The sequence below is a fragment of the Podarcis vaucheri genome, assembly GCF_965113315.1.
Source record: "Podarcis vaucheri genome assembly, chromosome: 11".
In the NCBI taxonomy this organism is placed as follows: Eukaryota; Metazoa; Chordata; class Lepidosauria; order Squamata; family Lacertidae; genus Podarcis; species Podarcis vaucheri.
This window is the reverse complement of record NC_138749.1, coordinates 50,428,123-50,452,657: the sequence shown is the minus strand read 5'-3', so window position 1 is coordinate 50,452,657 and position 24,535 is coordinate 50,428,123. Positions and strand designations below refer to the sequence as shown.

Sequence of the window (24,535 nt, the reverse complement as noted above, 5' to 3'; positions counted from 1 at the left end):
CGCGTAGCAAATCGTCACAACTTGTAAGGTTGCAGATAGGCACTGATTCACGTGATAGGGATGGCAGAACAGTCTCACCATCCCTATGTGAAGGGTATTCCGTTAAAGGAATCCAGGGACTCAACCTGGTTTGGTCAAGCCCCAAGAGGGGGTTGTGCCTGTGCCTGTGCCTGAGTCCAAGGGAGCATCTGGGAAGTGGACAGAGTCTGTTCCCAGGCTTTCCACCTACCTCAGGTGTTCACCTTTGGCTGACCTATGATAGAGCTCTGGGTCAGCGCTACCTGCAAGCGTGCAGGGAGCTAGTCGAACCAGAGCCTATGCAACTATTCACTTGATGTAATCAATAAAGTTGTGGCCTAAATTCTGCCAAAACTAAAATTTGAATCAAATGTGTGTTTATTTAGGGGGGAGGTCTCTGGGTCTGAACACGCAAATAAAAGAATGGTGTTCAGTACAGTATTTGGATTGTGTCTGCCATGCTCTATCATGGTTGTTTATATATCTACAGTGTGTGTGTGTGTGTGTGTGTGTGGCCAGATTGGTGGCTTCTGCCTGTGGTATCTCAGCCATTGGAGCAGAGCTGATAATGCAGAATCTTGGAATGTGACAAAATCATCATCTTAGTACTTGCTACAGGAGTCTGAGAAAAGTAGGGTACCAGAAGCTGCTGATTGCTGGAGCGACAGTGCATTTCTCATAATGCCTGGTTCTGCCCTTAGCATTGTGAAGACATGGGGGCGGGAGTGGGGAAGAGCCCTGGGGAGTCAGAATTCCCAAAGTGTTCTCCTGCCCTTCTTGTGCTCCACAAAAAACTATAAAAATCATTTACAAGAAAGAGGGAATAAACCTATCCCCGAGGAATCACACAAGCACTCACTCTGGGGAGGACGGGAATCAAAGGATAGGGCTCAGAAATGGGAAGGGGGAGAGTATGAAAATGATTGCTGGTACACACACAAGCACTTATAACTCTTTGTATGTGTTGCCCCATAGCCACTCTCAGCTTTCTTTTCCTGTTGCGCAACCGTTTTCGGTGGCTGCTACACTGAGCCTCAACAGTGACAGGACAGTGGAATACCATTAAAAAAGAAGGGGGGGAATCAATAAAATACATTGGATAGGAGTATTCCCCAGATAAGCAGTTAGGTGGCATTTTTAAAATTAATGCCAGGGGCACTAAAACACATTTCTTTCTCTACCTTTAATGTGCTTTAACGCCACCTTCCCCAACCTGTGACTGCAGATGTATTGGACTACAACTTCCATCAGCTCCAGGCAGCACAGTCAACAGCAAGAGATCATAGAATCATAGAATTGTGGAGTTGGAAAGGGACCCTGAAGATTCCCTTTTCCAACCCCCTGCAATGCAGCTGTCCCATATGGGGCTCAAACCTAAAACCATGGCATTATCAGCACAATGATGGGAGTTGAAGTCCATTGGCAGTGAAAGAGCACCAGGTTGGGGCTGGCTTCTTAATTCTTCTTCTTCTTCTTCTTCTTCTTCTTCTTCTTCTTCTTCTTCTTCTTCTTTTCCTTCTCCTTCTCCTTCTCCCTCTCCTTCTTCAACGTACCACCCTTCACCCAAGGATCACAGGGCAGTTTACAGTACAGTGGTACCGCTAGCCCAGAAATAGTACCTCGGGTTAAGAACTTTGCTTCAGGATGAGAACAGAAATCGTGCAGCTGCGGCGCAGTGGCAGCAGGAGGCCCCATTAGCCAAAGTGGTCTTCAGGTTAAGAACAGTTTCAGTTAAGAACAAACCTCCAGAATGAATTGATTCTTAACCTGAGGTAAAGGTAAAGGGACCCCTGACCATTAGGTCCAGTCATGACCGACTGGGGTTGCGGTGCTCATCTCGCTTTATTGGCTGAGGGAGCCGGCATACAGCTTCTGGATCATGTGGCCAGCATGACTAAGCCGCTTCTGGCCGTTTACCTTCCCGCTGGAGTGGTACCTATTTATCTACTTGCACTTTGATGTGCTTTCGAACTGCTAGGTTGGCAGGAGCAGGGACCGAGCAACGGGAGCTCACCCCGTCACGGGGATTCGAACCGCCAACCTTCTGATCAACAAGCCCTTGGCTATGTGGTTTAACCCACAGCACCACCCGCGTCCCTAACCTGAGGTACCACTGTCTACCACTGTATAAAAATATGTATTGGAAGATATAGTTCCCCCTTACACTGACCGAGTTGTAAGGTATGAGAAACATACTGGCATATGTGGTGTGGATGTCATTATGTACACAAGTTCTGGAAGCAGGTTACATTTGAGATTGGCATTAATGCTGGCAAATAGGCCTCCTTGGACCCTAAGCTATGTCTCTTAGCCATTTGGCCGTCCTGACCTTAACTTCTCAACAGGGAATTCTATATCCTTTGGTTGCTGCTCATCTAGTGATCTCTCAAGGATGGAAAGATGCGTCTTGTTCTCCTGTGGCTCGATGGTTTAAAGAAGTCGTGTTCATTGCCATTTCCGGAAAAATGACTCATAAAATACACACTGCCAGGGATGATGCAGACCTCTCCAACTTTGCTTGTTCTTGGGGGACATTTGTGACTTATATGACCAATCTTTCTCCTGGTTGGCTCAGTCCTTTCAAATATGAGTTTATTTGGCAACATCCATGAATATTTGGTATGTTTGGTAGAAATATGAACCTTGCATTCCACTGTGGAATATATTTTATGCCACTCATTTTCTTTTAAGTTTTCTATGTTGTTGTTGATGATGATGAAGTTGATGGTTATGTTATCTGGTAATTTTATTCTTCCTGTTTTATTGGCTGTTTTTAAATCAGTAGAGTGAACCTACGGAATTAGCAGCTAGCCGCAGTCAGGCCTTTGAAACGTCCTTCGCTATTAGGGCCGCTGACTTCTAAGGAAAGGACTTGTTCTGTGATGTTCGTATTTGAACAATCTGTATGTGGTCTTTTATGTGCATAAACACACACACACAAATACGTAGCATAATAACCAACAATACACTCACATCTTCTATAAGGCCTGGAGGTGCTGTTATACTCTCACCCTGGGTGAGGAGAGCAGGGCATGGCACTTCCCAGTAAATTAACCCACATTTTCTAATGTCGCATATTTCTGTTGTTTGTGTTTCTGTGAAAAATTGGCCCCTAAATTGTTGGGGGGGTGTTGCCCACTCCTGCCTATCACAAGTTCTGTTTTCCTGTACAATTACTGTCCAGCAAAACATTTTAAATGTCATTACTTGAAATGCTTGGGAGAAAAGAGCGTGGCATACACAAGTATGATTTCTCTTTTTCGCCACCCCCCTCTAACCTTACCTTGCAGCCTGTATTATTGCTGCATGCAGGTTATCATTAAGGGGCCGGAGTCGTGGGGTTTGGGGGAAGAAAACCCCTCTGTCATTAAATACTGATTTGGGTGTTGTGCTCCCTATTTGATGGTGTAACGCACTTTGTAATAACAGGTTATTTTCTCCGAGAGATTGCGAATTTATTTGGTACTTTTCTTGCGTTTATGGGGAAGAGGCTGACGTGTAGCTGGATCAAGCCCAAGATAGGTGTCCTTAGCACCTCACAACTGGAGGGGGGGGAGTGGAAGGTGGCGGCAAGGGAGAGAGAGAGAGACAAAAGGTTTTCAGCCTTTCCATTTATCACCAAGGCATTAAAGTCTGTGGAGAAAAGTAAAGGGGGGAAAATTGCTTTTCAAGATAATACACACTTCATAGAGACGCAGTTTCTCAACTCCACGTAATTGTGAGGCTGCTCATCCCCTGCAAATAGCAGGAGCAATTTTTAAAAAAGGGGGGGAGAAATAGGAGGTGCAGGGGGGCCAGAGAGAAAAATATCTCATTTTCAAAGAGAATCAATAAGACAGTGTTGTACACAGAGGTGCTTGCTTCATTGTTATTAACAATTCCTGCCTTTCTATTCTCCCCCCCCCTTTCCATCTTTGTGTTAGAATATTTTCTAATGGGAAGCAATGCTCTTTGAGTCCTGCTGAATTTTAATGACGGAGACGTTGGTGGTTTGTTGCATGTGTGTCTTGCCCGGCGTCCGCTCTCAGCAGCCCCTGCCTTCGATAAATTGTTTTCTAATCTTTCTTTCCTAGATGGAAATCCTGTATGAATGTGGAAGCCATTAGCAGAGTAATTGCTGTCTGTTACCATGACAACCAGCCGCTGCAGTCACCTGCCCGAAGTCTTACCAGACTGCACCAGCTCGGCTGCTCCGGTGGTGAAGACGGTGGAGGACTGTAGCAGCCTCGCGAATGGGCAACCGCAGTATGTCATGCAAGTTTCGGCCAAGGACGGGCAGCTGCTGTCATCAGTAGTACGGACGCTTGCCACACAGAGGTACGGCCGTACCGAGCCAAGGAAACATCTGATTGCTTGCTAAGCGTGGGGGAGAAAGTGCCGGGAAGGGGAGGGGGTTTGCGATTGCAAGACCCGAACCTTCCTTAGTGCACTTGGGGTCTTTCATCTCCGAAGTCACAGTTCCGTTTCAGGGGCAGGCAGATGGGAAGCTGCACATTCAATTCTTCTGTATTGTTATAGCCATGCTTTCCGAATGATGCGCACGGCATTGCTCACTTTAAAGAGAGCAAAAGCTCGACTCCTCTTCGAGTTCGTGGTGTGTTGCAACTTTGTCACGATCCCAGGCGATTCAACTCGTTCCGCTTCGCGCAAGGAAGGGGGTGCGGGGACCGTCGGGGGAGGCAGGTGACAAAGGGATGGAGAGGCCATTAATCCTCCTGACGCGAAAGAGAAAAGTTCAGGAGTGACATTCTGCTGACTTGAGCATGGTGCTCGCAGCTTCCCAGTGAGGGCTGTCATTTCACGTTTGCATGTGTGTGAGAGAGATTGGGAGGAAAACTCATATCTAGCCTATCGCGTTCTGTGTGGAGTATTGTGGACTTTCATCTTTTATACTTCTAGACCACGTTTTGTATAGCTGGGCAGCTGGGCAAACTTGATATTCAACACGATGCCCACTGCCTAGGTACAGAATTTGCTGTTCTCTTTCATGTCCATGGACTGGAGTGGGTCTTGGGGGTGGTATTGTATGAGATTTTTTTCACCGCTGGCAGGCTGCAGTTTGATATGGTGTAAGTAAGCAGTGGTCATGTTATATATTTTTTAAAGTCCATTCAGAAGAATATCTAATGGCTTGGTATGTCTATTGGTAGGCAATTGGCCAATGCATGTAGAATATACTATTTACGAAAATAGTTATATTTTGTAGGGGGGGGCATGTTGTTCAACCAGTGCTGATTTCAAAAATATCCCCTGTCATGCCCTTAACCATAGCTTTTCTTTTCAGAAGGGTAGACTGGAAGCTCCTAGAGTGAGCTGATATCTTTCTAGAAAGTTTTGTGTATGAAGAGCTGTGCTTCAATTACATTTTTAAATTCATAGATTTGCCTTCCAATAAACCAGGCAGAGGGCCTCCTCGGTAGTGGCACCCACCCTGTAGAATGCCCTCCCACCAGATACCAAGGAAATAAGCAACTATCTGACTTTTAAAAGATATCTGACGGCAGCCCTGTTTAGGGAAGTTTTTAATGTTTGATGTCTTATTGTGTTTTTAATATTCTGTTGGGAGCCACCCAGAGTGGCTGGGAAAACCCAGCCAGATTGACAGGGTATAAGTAATATGTTGTTGTTGTTGTTATATACTTTTTTATAGCAGTGTAGACAAAGGATGTGGGTGGCACTGTGGGTTAAACCTATCAGAAGGTTGGCGGTTCGAATCCCCGTGACGGGGTGAGCTCCCATTGCTCGGTCCCTGCTCCTACCCACCTAGCAGTTCAAAAGCACGTCAAAGTGCAAGTAGATAAATAGGAACTGCTCTGGCAGGAAGGTAAACGGCATTTCCGTGCGCTGCTCTGGTTCGCCAGAAGCGGCTTAGTCATGCTGACCACATGACCCAGAAGCTGTACGCCGGCTCCCTCAGCTTCTAAAGCAAGATGAGCGCCGCAACCCCAGAGTCAGCCACGACTGGACCTAATGGTCTGGGGTCCCTTTACCTTTATAGCAGTGTAAGTGTGATTTTTTTATTTAAAAAAAGCACAATTAGTTAGTTAGTTAGTTAGTTATCCATCCATCCATCCATCCATCCATCCTATTTGTATCCTGCTTTTTCTCCAATGAGGTCAAAGCAGGATACATGAAATTTGTTTAATCCTTGCAATAACTACCCTGCAGGGTTAGTGAGAGGTGATGCTGTGCACAAAGGCTACCCTGAAAGATGCATGACTGAGAGGGAACTTGAGCCTCCAAACCTACTACACCAGCCTTCCCCAACTTTGGTCCACCCAGCTGTTTTGCACTACAGTCACAATAATAGCTGACCATTGGCCATGCTGGTTTGAGGCCGATGAGAATGGTGGTCTAAAATGCCACACTGTTAGGAGAAGCTACACTACGGTATACTGCCTCGAAATGGAAATACTTAAAATAAGCAGAAGAGGATCATATTGCTAAGCTATTTTTAATTGATGTAAGTCTGAATTAGGAATAAGACAGCTGAGCAAACGGTAATGTTTAAGAAAGAGAACAATGTCTGAAAATATGCACAGGCACTCTCCTTTTCTTGGCTTGGATCAGGCTTGGTTCTGATGGAGGAGTCTCCTTTCTTGTAATGGAAGCCATGAGTTTGAGTTCTGCCTTCCAGAACACGATAAAACAAGCTTTCTCCTTCCTCCATGTGACAGCCCTTGAGATATTTGAAGATGGCTATCATATCTCCTCTCAGTCTCCTCTTTTCCAGGCTAAACATACCCAGCTCCTTCAACCTTTCCTGTTGCGTTAAGGAGATTGCTTCCTTGGTTGTGATGAAAAGGAAAGACAAAGTTGTGTGTCGTCAGCATGGCTCCAAAACTCTGGTGAGCTCTCCCAGAGGTTTCATGTTTACGTATGTTAAATAGCATGGGACAAGATGGAGACCTGAGGGACCCCATATTTAAAGCACCACAAGATTGAATGGGAGACACACACCCCAGCCCCACCTTCTGAACTTTCCCCTCTAAGAAGGACAATATCCACTGTAAAACAGTGCCCTCAAGTCCCATCCGAGACAGACAGTCCAACAGGATGCCATGGTTGATGGTCTCCAAAGCCACTGAGAGGTCCAGTTCACAATGCAGATTGCCCACCAAGGTAACCAAAGCAGTCTTCGTTTTACAGCCAGGCCTAAAACCAGATTGAAATGGATCTAGGTAATCTGTTTCCTTCAGGAAGCCTGATGCTGAGATGCCACCACGTGCTCCTAACACCTTGCTGAGGAAAGGAAGATTGGAGACTGGTCTAGAATCAACCACAGGCCTAACCAGTGTTATTTTTCTGGAAAAAGAGGTGTCAGAACTCACTGTGAACACCTCCCTCATTCTCTTAGAAAAGCAATGGCGCCCACCAGAGAGGTGCTGGAGCTGAGTTCCTGTGAGTTCCCCCTAAAAGAAGCCCTGGGCCTAACTCAGTTTAAAGCTGCTTGATAGGCAGGGTTGGCCTGAGACGTTTTGCTGCCTGAGGCAAAAGACAATATGGTGCCCTTTCCGCATTGCATGTACAAAAGCTGACAGGGCTAAATCTTCCTTCAGCATTGGCAAAGGTATGATGTCGTTCACATGAATTAAGCTTAGCAGGGGCAAATATATACCTGTGTCCTTCAACAGAGGGGAACATCTGGGGGGCGGAGCTCAGGCCAGGTGATGGCTGCTGCTTCCCCATCATCATCATCATTTATTATTTATACCCTGCCCATCTGGGCAGCTCCCAACAGAAGAAGAAGAAGAAGAAGAAGAAAGTGATAGAACATCAAACATTAAAAACTTCCCTAAAGAGAGCTGCCTTCAAATGTCTTCTAAAAGTCAGATAGCTGGTTATTTCCTTGACATCTGAAGGGAAGGTGTTCCACAGGGCGGGCACCACTACTGAGAAGGCCCTCTGCCTGCTTCCCTGTAACCTCACTTCTTGCAGTGAGGGAACTGCCAGAAGGCCCTCGGAGCTGGACCTCAGTGTCCAGGCTGAACAATGGGGGTGGAGATGCTTCTTCCGGTATATAGGGCTACCTGAGGTTGATTCCTGCATTGCAGGGAGTTAAACTTGATGACTCTCGTGGTCCCTTCCAACTCTACAATTCTAGAATTCCACCTCCCTTAGCTTAAGGAAAGTTCCAGCCACATTGAATCATTTGTCTCTTCTAAGATAATCCACTTTCCTTTTATAGTTTAACGATCCTTTCCTCGATCCTTATTCGTGAAAGAGTCTGGGGAGCCTAAGGAACATGAAAAACAGGCAAGCACATACAGAGATATAAAGAATCAAAGTGGTGGCAGGTGAGCTGGTGGTCTTCCACAAGTGGAGAGCTTGCAGTCGCTCTGCTTTTCAGCAGTCCTTGCTGCTGCCGCACCACATCAAGCCAAGGTTTGAGTGTGTTGTCTAAGCCCAGGCTGATGGTTTAGCTCTCTCTACGGCAGGGGCAGCAACCATTTTCAGCCATGGACCAGTCCACCATCCCTGAGACCGTGTGGTGGGCCGGACTATATTTTGAAAAAAAATAATAATGAACGAATTCCTATGCCCCACAAATAACCCAGAGATGCATTTTAAATAAAAGGACACATTATACTCAATTTAAAAACATGCTGATTCCCTGACCATCTGCAGGCTGGATTTAGAAGGCGATTAGGTTGCCTACCCCTGCTCTATGGGCTAACCGTGAGCTGTAACCATGGTTTATGACTCTTGGTTTATGACTCATGATTACCATGGGGGATTGAAACTGTGAGCCCAAGTTTGGATGTCACAATAAGCCAAAACTTGGCTTAGCTTGGTAAAGGTAAAGGACCCCTGGACGGTTAAGTCCAGTCAAAAGCTACTGTGTGGTTGTGGCACTCATCTTGCGTTCAGTCCAAGGGAACCAGCGTTTGTCCACAGACAGCTTTCCGGGTCATGTGGCCAGCAGAACTAAACTGCTTCTGGAGCAACAGGACTCCGTGATGGAAACCAGAGCGCACAGAAACACCGTTTAGCTTCCCACTGGAGTGGTACCTATTTATCTATTTGTACTGGCCTGCTTTCGAACTGTTAAGTTGGCTAGAGCTGGGACAGAGCAACGGGAGCTCACCCCATCGTGGGGATTCGAACCACCAACCTTCTGATTGGCAAGGACCAACAGAGAGCAAAATGACTGTGCCTGGAACTTAGCATGTTTGTGCTGAGCTAAATGTGCCAGGCCATTGCGAGCCTCTGACATTCACCAATGAAAACTCTTCCTTAGAAGGGCAGGATGCCTCTCCTCAACAAAGCAAGCCTCTCCTACTCCTTAAAGGTACAGGGACCCCTGACCATTAGGTCCAGTCGTGGCCGACTCTGGGGTTGCGGCGTTCATCTTACTTTATTGGCCGAGGGAGCCGGCGTACAGCTTCCGGGTCATGTCCTGGTCTGGCGAACCAGAGCAGCACATGGAAATGCTGTTTACCTTCCCGCCAGAGTGGTACCTATTTATCTACTTGCACTTTGACGTGCTTTCACACCGCTAGGTTGGCAGGAGCCGGGACCGAGCAACGGGAGCTCACCCCCTTGTGGGGATTCAAACTGCCGACCTTCTGATTCGCAAGTCCTAGGCTCTGTGGTTTAACCCACAGCACCACCCGCCTCCCCCTCCTACTCCTTGCTTACCACCAAACAAGAACAAGAGACACTGCACCTCATCTTGGCAAAGCCAAATCCAGCCAGCGTAAAAGAAAACTGGAAGTACAGATTGAACCTTTCAATGAACTTGGAAGAAGCAGAGACAGTTCTACCTGGAAGAGGAGAGGTGATAGCTATGACATAAGGAAGAGAAGACAGAAGAAAGGAAGTTAGGGATCAATACCTGCTAGGGATCATATGTTAGCCAGCAAAATTCTACCAGGAAATAGAATTGCTATCTCCACAGAAAGTAGACTTGCTAAAGACGACAAGAGAGCTTGTGTTTCCATCTAGATCTGATAGCCGCAGAGGCTGTATCTGGAGCATGCATCATAAAAACCTTGTAGTTGACAAATGACGCATAGGTAATGTCAGAGAGTGAATGTTTAATCCCGTCTTTTAGGGGCACCACCTAAGGTTTCCCTTGGAAGAGAAGATACAGTTTTGGTCATGTTTGTTGCAATTTTAAGTTTATCCTTCTTGAGCATACACCAAGTGCAATAAGCAGAATGAATACAGGAATGGAGAACATATTGAAAACGCTTAGCCTGTTCAGCCTGGCCAAAAGGAGTTGTAGAGTGCATATAACTGCACACTACGAATACACTAGAGAGACTGAGAAAGACCATGGGTATAAAAACTAATGGCTATACGTGGTCCATTAAAAATTAAAACTTGGGAGCAGAATATGGTTTCCAAGGAAAAGAGGCAAAAAATTCTTAAACAGACTGCAAAATAGTCATCTGAGCAAAGAACCTCGCTGATCTCAAAGAACATTAACAAAGGATTTTCTTTTTTAAAATATTCATGTTTTGTGTACAGTAATGGCTAGGAAGTGTTCTTTTACCAACCAAGACTTTAGTAGAACCTGCCATTTTTTACAGCGTGCAACAGTTTGCACAGTAACGCTCTGCTACTGCTATAGAGGGGAGAGCAGGCTGTGCATATATTGTTCAGTCGGTGGGTGGTAAACACAAAGGTCCCAACGCCTTTAGTGCCTTTATAGCCTAACTGTGCTGGTGAGAAAACAGCCTAGGTTGGTGTGTCCCAATGAACATAATTTGGGAAAATCACTGGCCTGGTTCAAATGTAACAGTATCCACAAACTCCCTTCTCTCTTAAGCATTAAAGCAGCACTTTAATGTGTGTTGAACTACAGCTTAAAGTCCAAAGCAAAAGAAATTACAGCTTGAGCCCAGGCTAAAAACAAACCATAAAAATCTAAAGGTAAATGGACCCCTGACTATTAAGTCCATTCGCGGACAACTCTGGAGTTGCAGCGCTCATCTCGCTTTACTGGTCAAGGGAGCCAGCGTACAGTTTTCGGGTCATGTGGCCAGCATGACTAAGCCGCTTCTGGTGAACCAGAGCAGCACAAGGAAATGCCATTTACTTTCCCGCTGGAGCGGTATCTATTTGGCATCCATGACAGATTCTATTGGGAGCCACTGGAGAGTAGCTGGGGAAACCCAGCCAGATGGGCGGGGAATAAATAATAAATTGTTGTTGTTGTTGTTACCCGGCTGAATTGCAATGTACATTGCAGCACAGAAACAAAACACTGGGAGAAACTATACAGTGGTACCTCTGGTTATGTACTTAATTCGTTCCTGAGGTCCGTTCTTAACCTGAAACTGTTCTTAACCTGAAGGACCACTTTAGCTAATGGGGCCTCCACTGCTGCTGCGCGATTTCTGTTCTCATCCTGAAGCATAGTTCTTACCCTGAGGTACTATTTCTGGGTTAGCGGAGTTTGTAATCTGAAGCGTATGTAACCCAAGGTACCACTGTACTATGGAACCAAAGATGTTACACCTCTCTAGATAGTTTGTGCTCTGCAGTTGGTTGCTCTCCATATCTGCAGGTGAGAAAAAATGTCACCCCAGGTCAGGTTAGCTAGTAGAGATGGAGGAGATACCGTACTTTTCCATCTATTAGACGCCCCCGTGTATAAGACCCCCCCCCCACTATTTTGGGGGACTCAATTTTAAGAAAATGAGGGGAGATGGCCCAGCGTTGTTGAGGCTCCCCCCCCCCACGCAGCTGCGTGCAGGAAACACTCCCTAGATCATTTCCTGTGGGCAGGTAGCGAGTGTTTCCCTCAGACAGCAGCTACGAGGAAAGTTGCGCTCCAGCCAGTCAGCCGGTTAGCTGAATGCAGGAAACGATCCAGGGAGTGCTTCCCATGCGCAGCAGCAGCGGGGGAAGCTGCGCACTACTAACCAGTGCCCCCAAATCGTTCCCTGCGCACAACAACATCTCCCCCACCCCGTGCCACTATCCGTGTATTAGATCAGTGTTCCCCAACCTTGGGCCTCCAGCTGTTTTTGGACTACAATTCCCATCATCCTTGACCACTGGTCTTGCTAGCAAGGGATGATGGGAGTTGTAGTCCAAAAACAGCTGGAGACCCAAGGTTGGGGAACACTGTATTAGATGACCCCAGTTTTTTGACATGATTTTTGTGTCAAAAAAACTCATCCAATACACGGGGAAATACAGTACACCTCCTAATTTGGGGTGGGATGTGACTGAGTCCTCTTGATGAGTGAAGCTACCTTGTATACTATTGTATGATGTGGTTACTGTGGAAAGGCTTGTAATTGTGTGGCGATGAGTTGGCGTGGCAATGGGGTTGGGCCAGATAATCACCCCGTTTCCTCCCCTCCGTGACTCCGATACTAACCCACGACCCCTCTTCCTTGTCTTCCAGCCCTTTCAATGACCGACCAATGTGTAGGATTTGCCACGAAGGCAGCAGTCAAGAAGACTTGCTCTCTCCCTGTGAATGTACGGGAACCCTGGGAACTATACATCGCAGCTGCCTGGAGCACTGGCTGTCGTCTTCGAATACCACTTACTGTGAACTCTGCCACTTCAGGTTTGCAGTAGAGCGCAAACCAAGGCCGCTGGTCGAGGTCAGTAAACGGGGCATGTCCTCCCAAGCTTTGCTTTAATGATGTCTGTTTTTACACCAGGATCACAACAGATTTGCAGCTTCGATGAAGCAAAAGAAAAGCTATACATTTGGGGTGTTTTTAGAAGCGGGGGGGGGGCAGGGAATGAAGGGCAGGAAGAGGGCAACCGTAATTAAAACCTTCATTTTTCCTCAAAGAACATGGGTGAGAACAATAGGACAAATGGTTTGGCTCCTTTGTAGGACTCTGCATACTTTGGGGGAGAATATTTACAGCATATATTTTGTTCTTTGCTTTAACGGAGACCTCTTGGGGGGGAACATAGATCTACAGAACGCTATTTTAAAAAAACACATTACTGCAGATTGTAAAATGTAGATCAAGGATTAATGTTTTTAAAAGTCACCCCATGGACGGATTTTTTGTATTGCCACTTTATAGATTTAACACTGGTTTGTTTATTGGCCAAACATTAGTCACATCAGCCAATTTTTTTTCTTCTGGTTACTTGCGGTCTGAGACTTGCAGGTTGTGGATACAATTATTTTAAATAAATTGGACTGCACATAAAATTTCAATCTGCTCTCTGGGCCGCAGCCGCAGTCTCTTCCTTTCTTTTGAAATATGATATTATTACAGGTCACTTCTTTCCTTTAGGAATTTGAAAACGAAGCCATGATGATGAGAATTCAGAGTCAGCTATACAATGAATTATAGAAAGTTGGTTGAGAAAATGACAACATAAAAATAACTTATATCAATCACAGTGGGGGCAGCATAATTCTGATCACACAAAGCTGCATGGGTGCTTGTCTACAACAGTGGAGCCTTGCTTCATAGGGAGCTGTTTGGCCCATCTAGCTCTGGCGGTTCCCTCACTTGCAAGAAGTAAGGTTACAGGGAACCAGGGCCTTCTCAGTAGTGGCGCCTGCCCTGTGGAACGCCCTCCCATCAGATGTCAACGAAATAAACAACTATCTGACTTTTAGAAGGCATCTGAAGGCAGCCTCGTTTAGGGAAGTTTTCAATTTTTTATCATGTTTTTAATATTCTGTTGGGAGCTGCCCAGAGTGGCTGGGGAAACCCAACCAGATGGGTGGGGTATCAACAATTATTATTATTATATTATTATTATTATTATTATTATTATTATTATTATTATTATTATTATTATCTTGTCTGCACTGATAGGCAGATGTCTTTCTCTGCCCATCCTGTGGATGACAGGGGTTTAAGTTGGGATCTTCTACATGCAAAACTCTGCCACTAACCTACTACCCTTTCCATTTGAAATGTAAATGCCGACCACAACAAATTGGTAATACAACAAAAGAAGTCGCTACAGACGTGCAGCACAGCTTAGCAGTCCCTGACAGTCCAGAATGTGCTTCCCTTCAGATTTTGTAAGGCAAGGGTAAATGGCAGTTGAAGGAGAGTATTCTTTCCGTCAGAGAGCAGGAAATCAAGCTGCCTTCTTCTGTTCAGTCTCCAACTGATGGCTTGAGCCACACTGTCATCTTTTTGTCACGGTATTCTTCCTGGCAAGGAGGAGGCCTAGTAATCCAGTAGCCCTTTAACCCCTTGCCAAAGGGTCCTTCCATTCAAGGACTGCAGTCTGAAGGTAACTGGCAATTTGATCCAACTCTTCTTTCTGGCAGTTACGAGTTTCATGGTTAGTTCGATCTGACAAAGTCTTGTGGTACCCTAAAGTCATTGTGGCGTGAGCTTTAGATTTCAGTTAAGCAGCTAAGTTTGGATAACAAGACAGTGGCATCTTGAACAGGCGTCTTATACAGCAGAAGCCCAAAATCAACATTTTTGATTATCAGTAAATGCAACTTTTGCGGGGAGGGGGAGGAGCGTGAGACTGTAAGTCTACTAAGATAAAGAAATGGTCACAAGATAGCATTGAGTAAATAAATAGATTTTAGGGCCCAATTTATTGCAATTGCACCTTTGGGATCGAAAATGTTCCTTGCACAAATGGAATGTGACATTTCTTGAGAATTAATAGTGACTGGGGAAGTTGAAATTGAACGTTAACCCTTCCAGAGCTGGAGAAGCTTTGCTTTTTAACATCCTATGGAGAAATGAACATTCCCTCTGACCAACGGGAAAAAGCAGACGAAATCAAGAAGCAACAAATATGTTTGTGTTTGTTTGTTCAATGGAGGGGAAAACAAAGGAACAGTAGTAACAAAATTCATAATACTAGTAACTACTGTATTTTATCGTTGTGGACTTTTCAATTATCCTTCCCAGTAAACATTTGACTGGTATTGCAAGGCTTGCAATAACAAAGCTCTAATTCATGGGTAGGCAAACTAAGGCCCGGGGGCTGGATCCAGCCCAATCGCCTTCTAAATGCAGCCCGCAGACGGTCCGGGAATCAGCATGTTTTTACATGAGTAGAATGTGTCCTTTTATTTAAAATGCATCTCTGGGTTATTTGTGGGGCATAGGAATTCGTTCATTTGATTTTTTTCAGAATATAGTCTGCCCCTCCACAAGGTCTGAGGTACAGTAGACCAGCCGCCTGCTGAAAAAGTTTGCTGACCACTGTTCTGATTTAAATAAAAAATATGTTCTAGATGTAAGAGATTGTTACTTTGTGGAAAGCCAGTGAACTAAGGCTTCATTAGATACTGGAAGAATATAAAATATCAAAGTACAGTTAACAGGAACATATGCAAACAGTAAAGCCACTGAACTGATATACAGTATGAGATTTCCTCCCCAAATGGGCATTTTTTTCTATTATCCCCTGAAGAAGTTGGTAGAGCATGAGACTCTTAATCTCAGGGTTGCGGGTTCAAGCCAAACCTTCCTGCGTTGCCAGGGTTGCAATAGATGAGCCTCGTGGTTCCGTCCAATTGTACAATCTATGATTCCACGACTTAAGAGCTGGCATATTGGTGAAATAGTTATATTTATTGAAATATAATGTAAGATCTGCAAATCAAGAGCCAATTCATAAGTGAGGGCAGGTGATTTTATTCCTTATAAATATAGGGGAGCTCCCTTCCATCCCTCCACCCACTTTGCTGGGAAGGCAGCACAACAAGAGGCGCTGCGCAGCTCTCCCTCTTGCTGTGCTGGCTTCAGCGATAGCACACACATTTCCCCATACTTTTAAGGAGGAAAAAAGCGCATCTTATGGAGCAAATAATACGGTACTTGGTAAGAACTGTTTTTTGGTTTATCTCCTTCTTGGCTGCCACCATGGGAGGGATCAGATTCCCTGAAGCCTGACATTGCCCTACTAAAATAAAAAAATTCCTTCCAGTAGCACCTTAAAGACCAACTAAGTTAGTTCTTGGTATGAGCTTTCGTGTGCATGCACACTTCTTCAGATACACTGAAATAGAAGTTGCCAGTTCTTCTATATAGTGAGAAGGTGGGGAGGGGTATTACTCAGAAGGGTGGTGGGAATGGGAGATTGGCAGATAACTGAGATGAGCCTGTTGACGACTCTTAACGACTGCAATAGGTCTACAGGAAAAGGCAAGGGGTGAGAAGGTGAAAGATGGCTTAGTCATGTATAATGAGATAAGAATCCAATGTCTCTGTTCAGACCAGGTCTCTCCATGGTTTTAAGTTTGGTAATGAGTTGCAATTCAGCAGCTTCTCTTTCCAGTCTATTTCTGACATTGCCCTACTAAATGACCCTTGCTGGATGTGGGGGCTGAGCATGCACGCTGTAACCTGGCAACAAAGTGTTGATCCTAGCCCAGCCTATGGACACTTCAGACCAGGGGTCAGCAAAGTTTTTGTGGCTTGGGACGGTTCACGGTCCCGCAGACACTGCGGTGGGCCAGAGTGTTTGCACGCACAAGCGCTATTTCCGGTGCTCCTTGTGGCGCGGAGAAGGCGTGCGCAGCTTCCCATTGGCTGCAGGAGCTTCCTGCAGCCAATGGGAAGCCGGCCAGCATTGCGGAAGGCTGTCCCCGCTCTGCTCTGTGCTGGTTTAGACCCTCACCCCAAGCCTGTAGCTTCACTGTTTTTACCAATATTCCTTCCAAAGTAAACTCTCCTCCTCTCACTAGTGTAAAAACTGAGGAGTCAGCATGGCTGCCCAAAAGTATCCCGCCATCATTCTTCATGGATGGTAGCCCTGTACTGCTGAGTTCTATTATACTTTATACGACTGATGAAATTAGAGAGTAGACACGTTTCCGTTGGGTACAGCTTTCAATGAGCTGTTGGACAAGACGACTTCTGTGACATGCTTAATCCTCCAGTCTCTTGTAGCTTTTTTTGTTTTGCTTTGCAGAGAACGTGGATTTGTGCCAGAATCAGCCTTGACTTGACATTAGCCTTATGCCTCATTCATTGTGCAAAGCAGGTGGGCTTGAAGGCTTCAGTTTACAGCAGGGGTCAGCAGGGGGCCGGTCCACTGTCCCTCAGACCTTATGGGGGCTGGACTATATTTTTTTTTTGGGGGGGTAAACAAATTCCTATGCCCCACAAATAACCCAGAGATGCATTTTAAATAAAAGGACACATTCTACTCATGTAAAAACACACTGATTCCTGGACTGTCCGTGGGCCGGATTTAGAAGGCGATTGGGCCGGATCCAGCCCCCAGGTCTTAGTTTGCCTACCCCTGGTTCACAGCTTCCTTTCCATTTTTATCTTACAACAACGTACCTGTGCTCCATTTTTTCAGAGTAAACCTAGAGCATAGCTTTTTAAACAAAGGCCAGTCATTATAGGTCCTCTCTTATTATTTCACAGTCTAGCCTAAGATCTTTTTCCGTGTGGAACAATAATCCTAGAGTGGAGTTTACGAGGTCAGCTGCATACTTTATAATTGTGAGGAAATGGAACCAGGAAAATGAAAATTCAGATGCCAGGCTTTGCATGATGTTTTGATCTTCCTTTTGATAAGAGGCATCTTTTTCTTTTCTTTTTTTGGCCCTAGTGGGAGAGATTAGATTTTTCTCATTTCTTTTTCCTGTTAAAAGACCACAGTGCTATAGATAAGAATTGTATGAGCAATATAAAAGAGGCTTGTTTCCTACAGGCGGCAGAAGTTTTAACCAAATAGCAGAGATTCTGTTCTCCCAAGATCAGGCATAAAAATGTAACGGAAGTGATATAGTGAATAGGCATTCTGAAGGCGGACCAGTTTATATTTTACTGCAACAACGAAAACAAAAAACCACATTTGCAATGTGCATCGCTGACGGTGCATGCCTTATCTACTGCTGTGAAAACTCGGTCTTCCAAAGGAAGTTGCAGTTCACTAGCCAAAATATAGCACAGCACTCCCCACTTTTTAATAATATTTTATTCTGATGTATCAGACCCATGTAGAATTTTAACTCTCTTCTTTCCTCCCAGCTGGGCCCAAGAAAGCAACCACTAAACTATGGCCTAGCATCATGCGCATGAGACTGGGATGGGCCTCAGATGCACACATTCTCTCTCCTTCTCGTTGGACTTTTATGCATGGCAATTCCCTCCTTCCATTCCTGGTTTGAGGCATATCATGGTTTGCTTTTTCTCCCAACCAGCAAAGTGTGGTTTGTGCTACTGTCAGGGACAGGATAGGAGGAGGAATGGTGTAGACTGCCTCTGCCTCCTCAACCTTCCAGAGAAGAGGAAGACAGTATAGATTTACAACAGTGGTTTGTGGGAGGTCAGTGCTCAGAGGTAGATGAGGGGCGAAGTTGGGAAATAATGGGAGAGGAGGAGGTGGCAGAGCCAGAGGGGCAGCTGGCTAACACGTTATTACTAGAAAGCATTCCAGATCCCTCTTCTCCCAGAACCTGGCAAGCACTGGAAGTAGGAGAGCAAACGGCCTTAAGTGGCCACCATAAGGTGTGTGATGCTATTGACCAGGCATAGGCCAACTCGGCTCTCCAGATGTTTTGGGACTACAACTCCCATCATCCCTGACCACTGGTCCTGTTAGCTAGGGATGATGGGAGTTGTAGTCCCAAAACTTCTGGAGGGCTGAGTTTGCCTATGCCTGCTGTTGGCGATGGAGGAGAGAAGGGGGTGGAGATTACTCGGAGAAATGCCATTACTCCAAGAGGCTGCATTTCTAAGCCTCTCTCTGCGAATATTGAATTAAAGACATTGGTAAGAGCCTTTCTTGACTATCTATTCCTGGCAGCCTACCATGGAGGGGATAGGATTCCCTGACGCCTGATAGCTACCCTGCAAAACAGATTTTTAAAACAGACTCAAACCTTCATTTGATGTTACATTTGGCCACGCTAGTAATAAAAGTGAGTTCATGTCCTTCCTTATGTGGAATTCCTGCACCAGGTCTCAGTTTCCATTCCTGGCATCTCCAAGTAGAAAAGACACCCATCTGAAATTCCAATGCCAGCTTTTAAACTTTCAAACACACTAATAGATAAGAGTTACCCTATATTTTCTGCACAAGAGGATCACAGTGTCATTAAGCTGATAGTGTTAGTCCAGGGATGGGAACCTGTAGTGGGACCCCCGGGTGTAGGGCGGTATATAAATTCTAATAATAGTAATAATAACAATAACAACAACAACAATAATAATAATAATAGTTGTCAGGGATTATGGGAGTTGAAGGTCCACAGGTTATCATCCCTCTTAGACCAAGGACAGATGTGTAAGTTGGTTTGTTATGTAGCAGTTCTCTCTGTGCCCAGAATTCAACATCAGACTTAGTATTTTTGTCTTTAATTCAAACTGTCCTTTCGTGTTACATTTAGCTAAGTTTGCACATATGGAATGACTCCCGTATTAACTACCGATCCAGTCATGAATGAAGGCGCGAATAGGTGTTGCAGGCAAATTTGCTTTGTCTTAATTATATGTGGGGAAACTAGTGATTTTCCTGACTTGGAGGACCTCCATCATGACAAAATTTGATAATTCATTGATCCGATAAATACAATTTCTTCTCTTTTATGTTTTTCTGCTTAAACATAATATGAAAGAGTAAGACACACTGCATGAAGACGTGACAGAAACATGTCTTATCATAGAGTCCTATATGAAATGGACAGGCCATTTCTGCATTGCTGCTTCTTGTGGAAAGCACAGTAGAACTTCTAGAAGATTAAATTCAGTGACATGGATCACAAGACTAGAAAAGTTTTATTTTTGAGTATACCCACAGACTTTAGTACATAGTAAAGAGTGAATGGTTTCTGGATTATACTCTGGGTGTCAGTAATATAAGGAATTTGGGCATGAATTTCCAGGTCGATATTTTTATTTCCAGTGCTCAGGTACACATAAATTTAAAATAGAGTCATGGGTTACTTTATAAGTTACTACTGTGTTCTTGTAACAAAGAATTGTGTTACCTCTTACCAGATCATAAAGGACTATATACAGGCAGCCCCCCATTTATGTGAGGGCAGGAGTGACAACTTGTGCCCCCCCACATTGGAGGGGGAAGCATCATGTGACGCACCATGTGATGTCATGTGACATGTCCCGTCCAGTGGGACATGCCGCAGGGCATGCGCTGGGGGACAGTACACACAGAGAGCCAGTATGGTGTAGTGGTTAAGAGGAGTGGACTCGTAATCTGGTGAACCGGGTTCGCATCCCCGCTCCTCCACATGCAGCTGCTGGGTGACCTTGGGCTACTCACACTTCTCCGAAGTCTCTCAGCCCCACTCACTTCACAGAGTGTTTGTTGTGGGGGAGGAAGGGAAAGGAGATTGTTAGCCACTTTGAGACTCCTTCAGGTAGTGATAAAGTGGGATATCAAATCCAAACTCCTCCTCCTCTTCTTCTTCTTCTTCTTCCCCCTCACTTGTTCCCTCCCAGGTGGGGAGTGAGGCACCCGGAGGGCGGTGGCAGGGGATGTCGGCCCCCTGAATATTGGGGGGCTGGGCCCCCTTGTTCAAAATATTTAGGGGGGGCTGTAGCCCCCAGCGCCCCCTATACCCAGTGTCAGTGTGCGATGGTTATGTTCTGAGGCACCGCACGCATCAGTAAAACCACGTATAATGGAAACCTGTTGAAAAAGCCTGCAAACACCGTGCCCCCATTCTGCAATTTTAGTGGCATTTCAGTGACATCTTTATGACATTTCTGTGTTGGCGTGTTACACGTAAACACAGTCCCTCAGATATTGAACATGTACTTTAAAAGAAAATGCAGGGGATGCTATAATCTAGTAAAATAAAAGTTAACATGCAATATAAAAATACATGCAAGCCATCCTTTGATGCTCCTACTCAACTTTGCGTCTTGAGCCCTGCAATAAATATCATTGATTAGGACTTGTTACTTTCTTCTCTCTCTCTTTTTACCAGTCACTGGGCAGCTGGGAAGCTGTTGCTGGGGGATGGGCAGTCAGCTTCAAGCATGAAAGGATTAAGATGAGCTTGCTTGGTAATTGAAAGCTTTCTGAAGCCTTGTACTGAAATATGAAGCTCATCTGACTGTTTTTCCATGTAAAGCTTTGAACCGACTTCCGTTCCGTCCTCCCTTTTGTACATCCCAGCCATCCGCTTTTCAGCGAAGCAGGAGTTTGGTATCCTGTTACCGCAGCAGAAGGCCAGATGCTCTCCGACACAGTTCACAAAGAGATCACTGTCAAGGCTAGAAGGGAAAAGGGGTTTTCGGCATGTAATCAGCGAGACGAAATGGCCCATTGGCTTTAAGGGCTAACGAAGGCAAGAGCTGGCAATCCACCCTGCTGAAGCCAAACAGGGGACAACTTCATTACACTCTCCTGAGGTAGTTAAAGGCAGTGCTGAAAGATTTATCTTTTTCTTTTAAAAGCTCATTTCAAAGAGTAAGAAACGAGAGCAGTGAGAGACATTAGGACAGAATAAAAATGATGATGTCCAGCTAGAATAAACAGCTTGGAAAAGCTGAAAGGGCTCCACTCTGTGTGTAAATAGTAAAGGTAAAGGTACCCCTGACCATTAGGTCCAGTCAGGGATGACTTGGGTTGCACGCTCATCTCGCTCTATAGGCCAAGGGAGCTGGCGTTTGTCCGCAGACAGCTTCCGGGTCATGTGGCCAGCATAACTAAACCGCTTCTGGCGCACCACAGCAGCGCACGGAAACGCCATTTACCTTCCTATGTTTGGGGTCTGGTAATAATGATCCCCATGGGTCACGGGTGGCACTGTGGGTTAAACCACAGAGCCTAGGACTTGCCGATCAGAAGGTCGGCGGTTTGAATCCCCACAACGGGGTGAGCTGCCGTTGCTCAGTCCCTGCTCTTGCCAACCTAGCAGTTCCAAAGCACGTCAAAGTGCAAGTAGATAAATGGGTACCACTCCAGTGGGAAGGTAAACGGTGTTTCCGTGCACTGCTCTGGTTCGCCAAAAGCGGCTTAGTCATGCTGGCCACATGACCCAGAAGCTGTACACCGGATCCCTCGGCCAATAAAGTGAGATGAGCGCCGCAACCCCAGAGTCGGCCACGACTGGACCTAATGGTCAGGGGTCCCTTTACCTTTAATAATGATCCCAGTACCAACAGGAGATCTACATGAGGCCTTGTAGCTATATCCTATATACCTCAGCTGAGTGGTAACTTAAAAATGGTTGCTAGCACCCCAAAAACATTTTTTTGGTGCGATATACGTAGCTCAGGAGCCACTGTGGCATAAAAACTCCTAATCTGGCTACCTCCCACACCATCTACTCCTGCACCAATCTTGGGTTTCTAGCTTGCTCATGCACACACTCTGTTATGTGTTCTCATTATGAACTTCCATTGAGCGTTGTTGCCGCGTACTCTTTTAGAAAAAGCCCGACAGCTTTCAAAGTCCAGATTAAGAAGTGTATATTTATCCAATTACTGTAATTTGACATTTTTAAATCTCCCAAATCCTACTCTTTGTCTTGCATATTTCCTGGCAGCTGGTACAAAACAATGACTTTAGTGTCTTCTTGCCTGTGATGAAGTAAACCAATTTACGATAAAGCCTGCGTATTGATTCTAGGATGTGGATTTCTCTTAACATGAGCTGAAAACATGCTGTGACCTTTTAAAATGGCTTCTGTTGCCGATGGTGGTCATCCCATGTCCTTTATAACCTTCCTCCTTATATCTGATAGGCTGAGCATTTGCTGTTGCAGTCTGCTGGAAAACTCTGTACTGATCTCGTATGTTTACAGCCAAATCTACAAAGTTATCCAGCTTGTGTTTTCAGCCTGAGCCTACTTTGTCCCTTAAACATTGCTGATTTTCACCGGTGAAGATTTAGATTTTGTATACGTTTCCTTGGAAATAAATTCCACTAAGTGCATGGAATCTGCTCCCCAAATTATTCTGGATAGGATTGACATGCTATGCACACTTACTTGGGGAGTGCCTTTGATTGAACATGGTGGTTTAACGTCTCAGCATTTTAGGATCGAGGTGTGTACATCTGTAATCCTACGCAAATATAGCTAGGCCAAAGTCTTATTAAAGTCAGTGACACTCATTTCTGAATCAACATGGTTAGGATAGGACTGATAAACCCAAATATTCAAGCTCTAGTTGTGGATCCATTCCTATTTAAATAGCTGATGAATTAAAAATTCCCCAAGGATTTAAATTACTGAGTGTTGGAAATTGCACTTAGATCTTCAGGCTAGCTAGAATATGTGCAGAGTCTTATGAGATGTGTTCACTATATGCTAATTGCTCATCCAGAGAAGGTCAAGAGTTCCCATTTAATCCACCTAAGGCAAATGATTGCTTGACATTTGCTTCTGTTCTGAAAAGTGCCTGTACAAAAATGGCACACTTTCCTTTAAGAAGTGATCGGTGTTCATTCTCGTTAGCTGTGTAAAATTAAAACTCTTTAATCTTAGGGTTGTGGGTTTGTGCCCCACACTGGGCAAGAGATTCCTGCATTGCAGGAGGGTGGACTAGATCGGGGTTCCCCAACCTTGGCCCTCCAGCTGCTTTTGGACTACAACTCCCATCATCTCTAGCTAGCAAGATTAGTGGTCAGGGATGATGGGAATTATAGTGCAAAAACAGCTGGAGACCCAAGGTTGGGAAACCCTGGACTAGATGATCCTCATCCAGCTCTACAATTTTATGGTTCTATGAACTATTTATTTCTTTTGTACAAAACAAAAGAGGCTCAAGACTATATACTGATATATGTGAGTATAAATTAAGATCTGGTAGTATACAGTGAGGGGGGGGGAAGCATTTTATCCCTTGCTAAATTTGCCTGTTTGCCCTCTGATGAAGAAATGACCAGTCCATAATTTTAATGGTAGGTTTATTGTAGCTGTGAGAGACAGAATAACAACAGGAAACCCCCCCCCCCCCAGAAACCCAGAAGACAAAAGTCAGAGATTGCTGTGCATTATAATGAGTGAAATAAGTATTTGATCCCTTTGCAAAATATGTCTTAGTACTTGGTGGCAAAACCCTTGTTGGCAATTACAGAGGTCAGACGTTTCTTGTAGGTGGCCACCAGGTTTGCACACATCTCAGGAGGTATTTTGTCCCCCTCCTCTTTGCAGATCCTCTCCAAGTCACTGCCATTTCAGAATCAGGATGATTAGAAAGATGTACGAAGCCATTCATTTTTCCGATCCAGATGTTTTTGTCATTGTCATATGTCATGAAAACAGGTGACATCCCAGACAGTTGGATAGCTGGATTGATGGGTAAAGGTAAAAGGTGAAGGACCCCTGGACGGTTAAGTCCAGTCAAAGGTGACTATGGGGTTGCAGCGCTCATCTCGCTTTCAGGCTGAGGGAGCTGGCGTTTGTCCACAGGCAGCTTTCCAGGTCATGTGGCCAGCAGGACTAAACCGCTTCTGGCGCAACGGAACACCGTGATGGAAACCAGAGCGCATGGAAACACTGTTTACCTTCCCACTACAGCGGTACCCATTTATCTACTTGCACTGGTGTGCTTTCAAACTGCTAGGTGGGCAGGAGCTGGGACAGAGCAACGGGAGCTCACTCTGTCGCGTAGATTCGAACTGCTGACCTTCCAATCGGCAAGCCCAAGAG

At 45.2% G+C, this 24,535-nt stretch overlaps 1 protein-coding gene across 3 annotated transcripts in view; it reads left to right on the top strand.

Moving 5' to 3' along the window:
- MARCHF3 (membrane associated ring-CH-type finger 3) overlaps positions 1-24,535 on the top strand; it is a 159,125-nt gene that overhangs the window by 101,897 nt on the left and 32,693 nt on the right. For all 3 annotated transcript variants that reach the window (XM_082191641.1, XM_082191643.1, XM_082191642.1), the window contains exons 2-3: positions 4,092-4,335; positions 12,386-12,590. In XM_082191641.1, coding sequence (XP_082047767.1) covers positions 4,148-4,335; positions 12,386-12,590 — 393 coding nt within the window. In that variant the 5' untranslated portion in view covers positions 4,092-4,147. The remainder of the gene's footprint in view (positions 1-4,091; positions 4,336-12,385; positions 12,591-24,535) is intronic.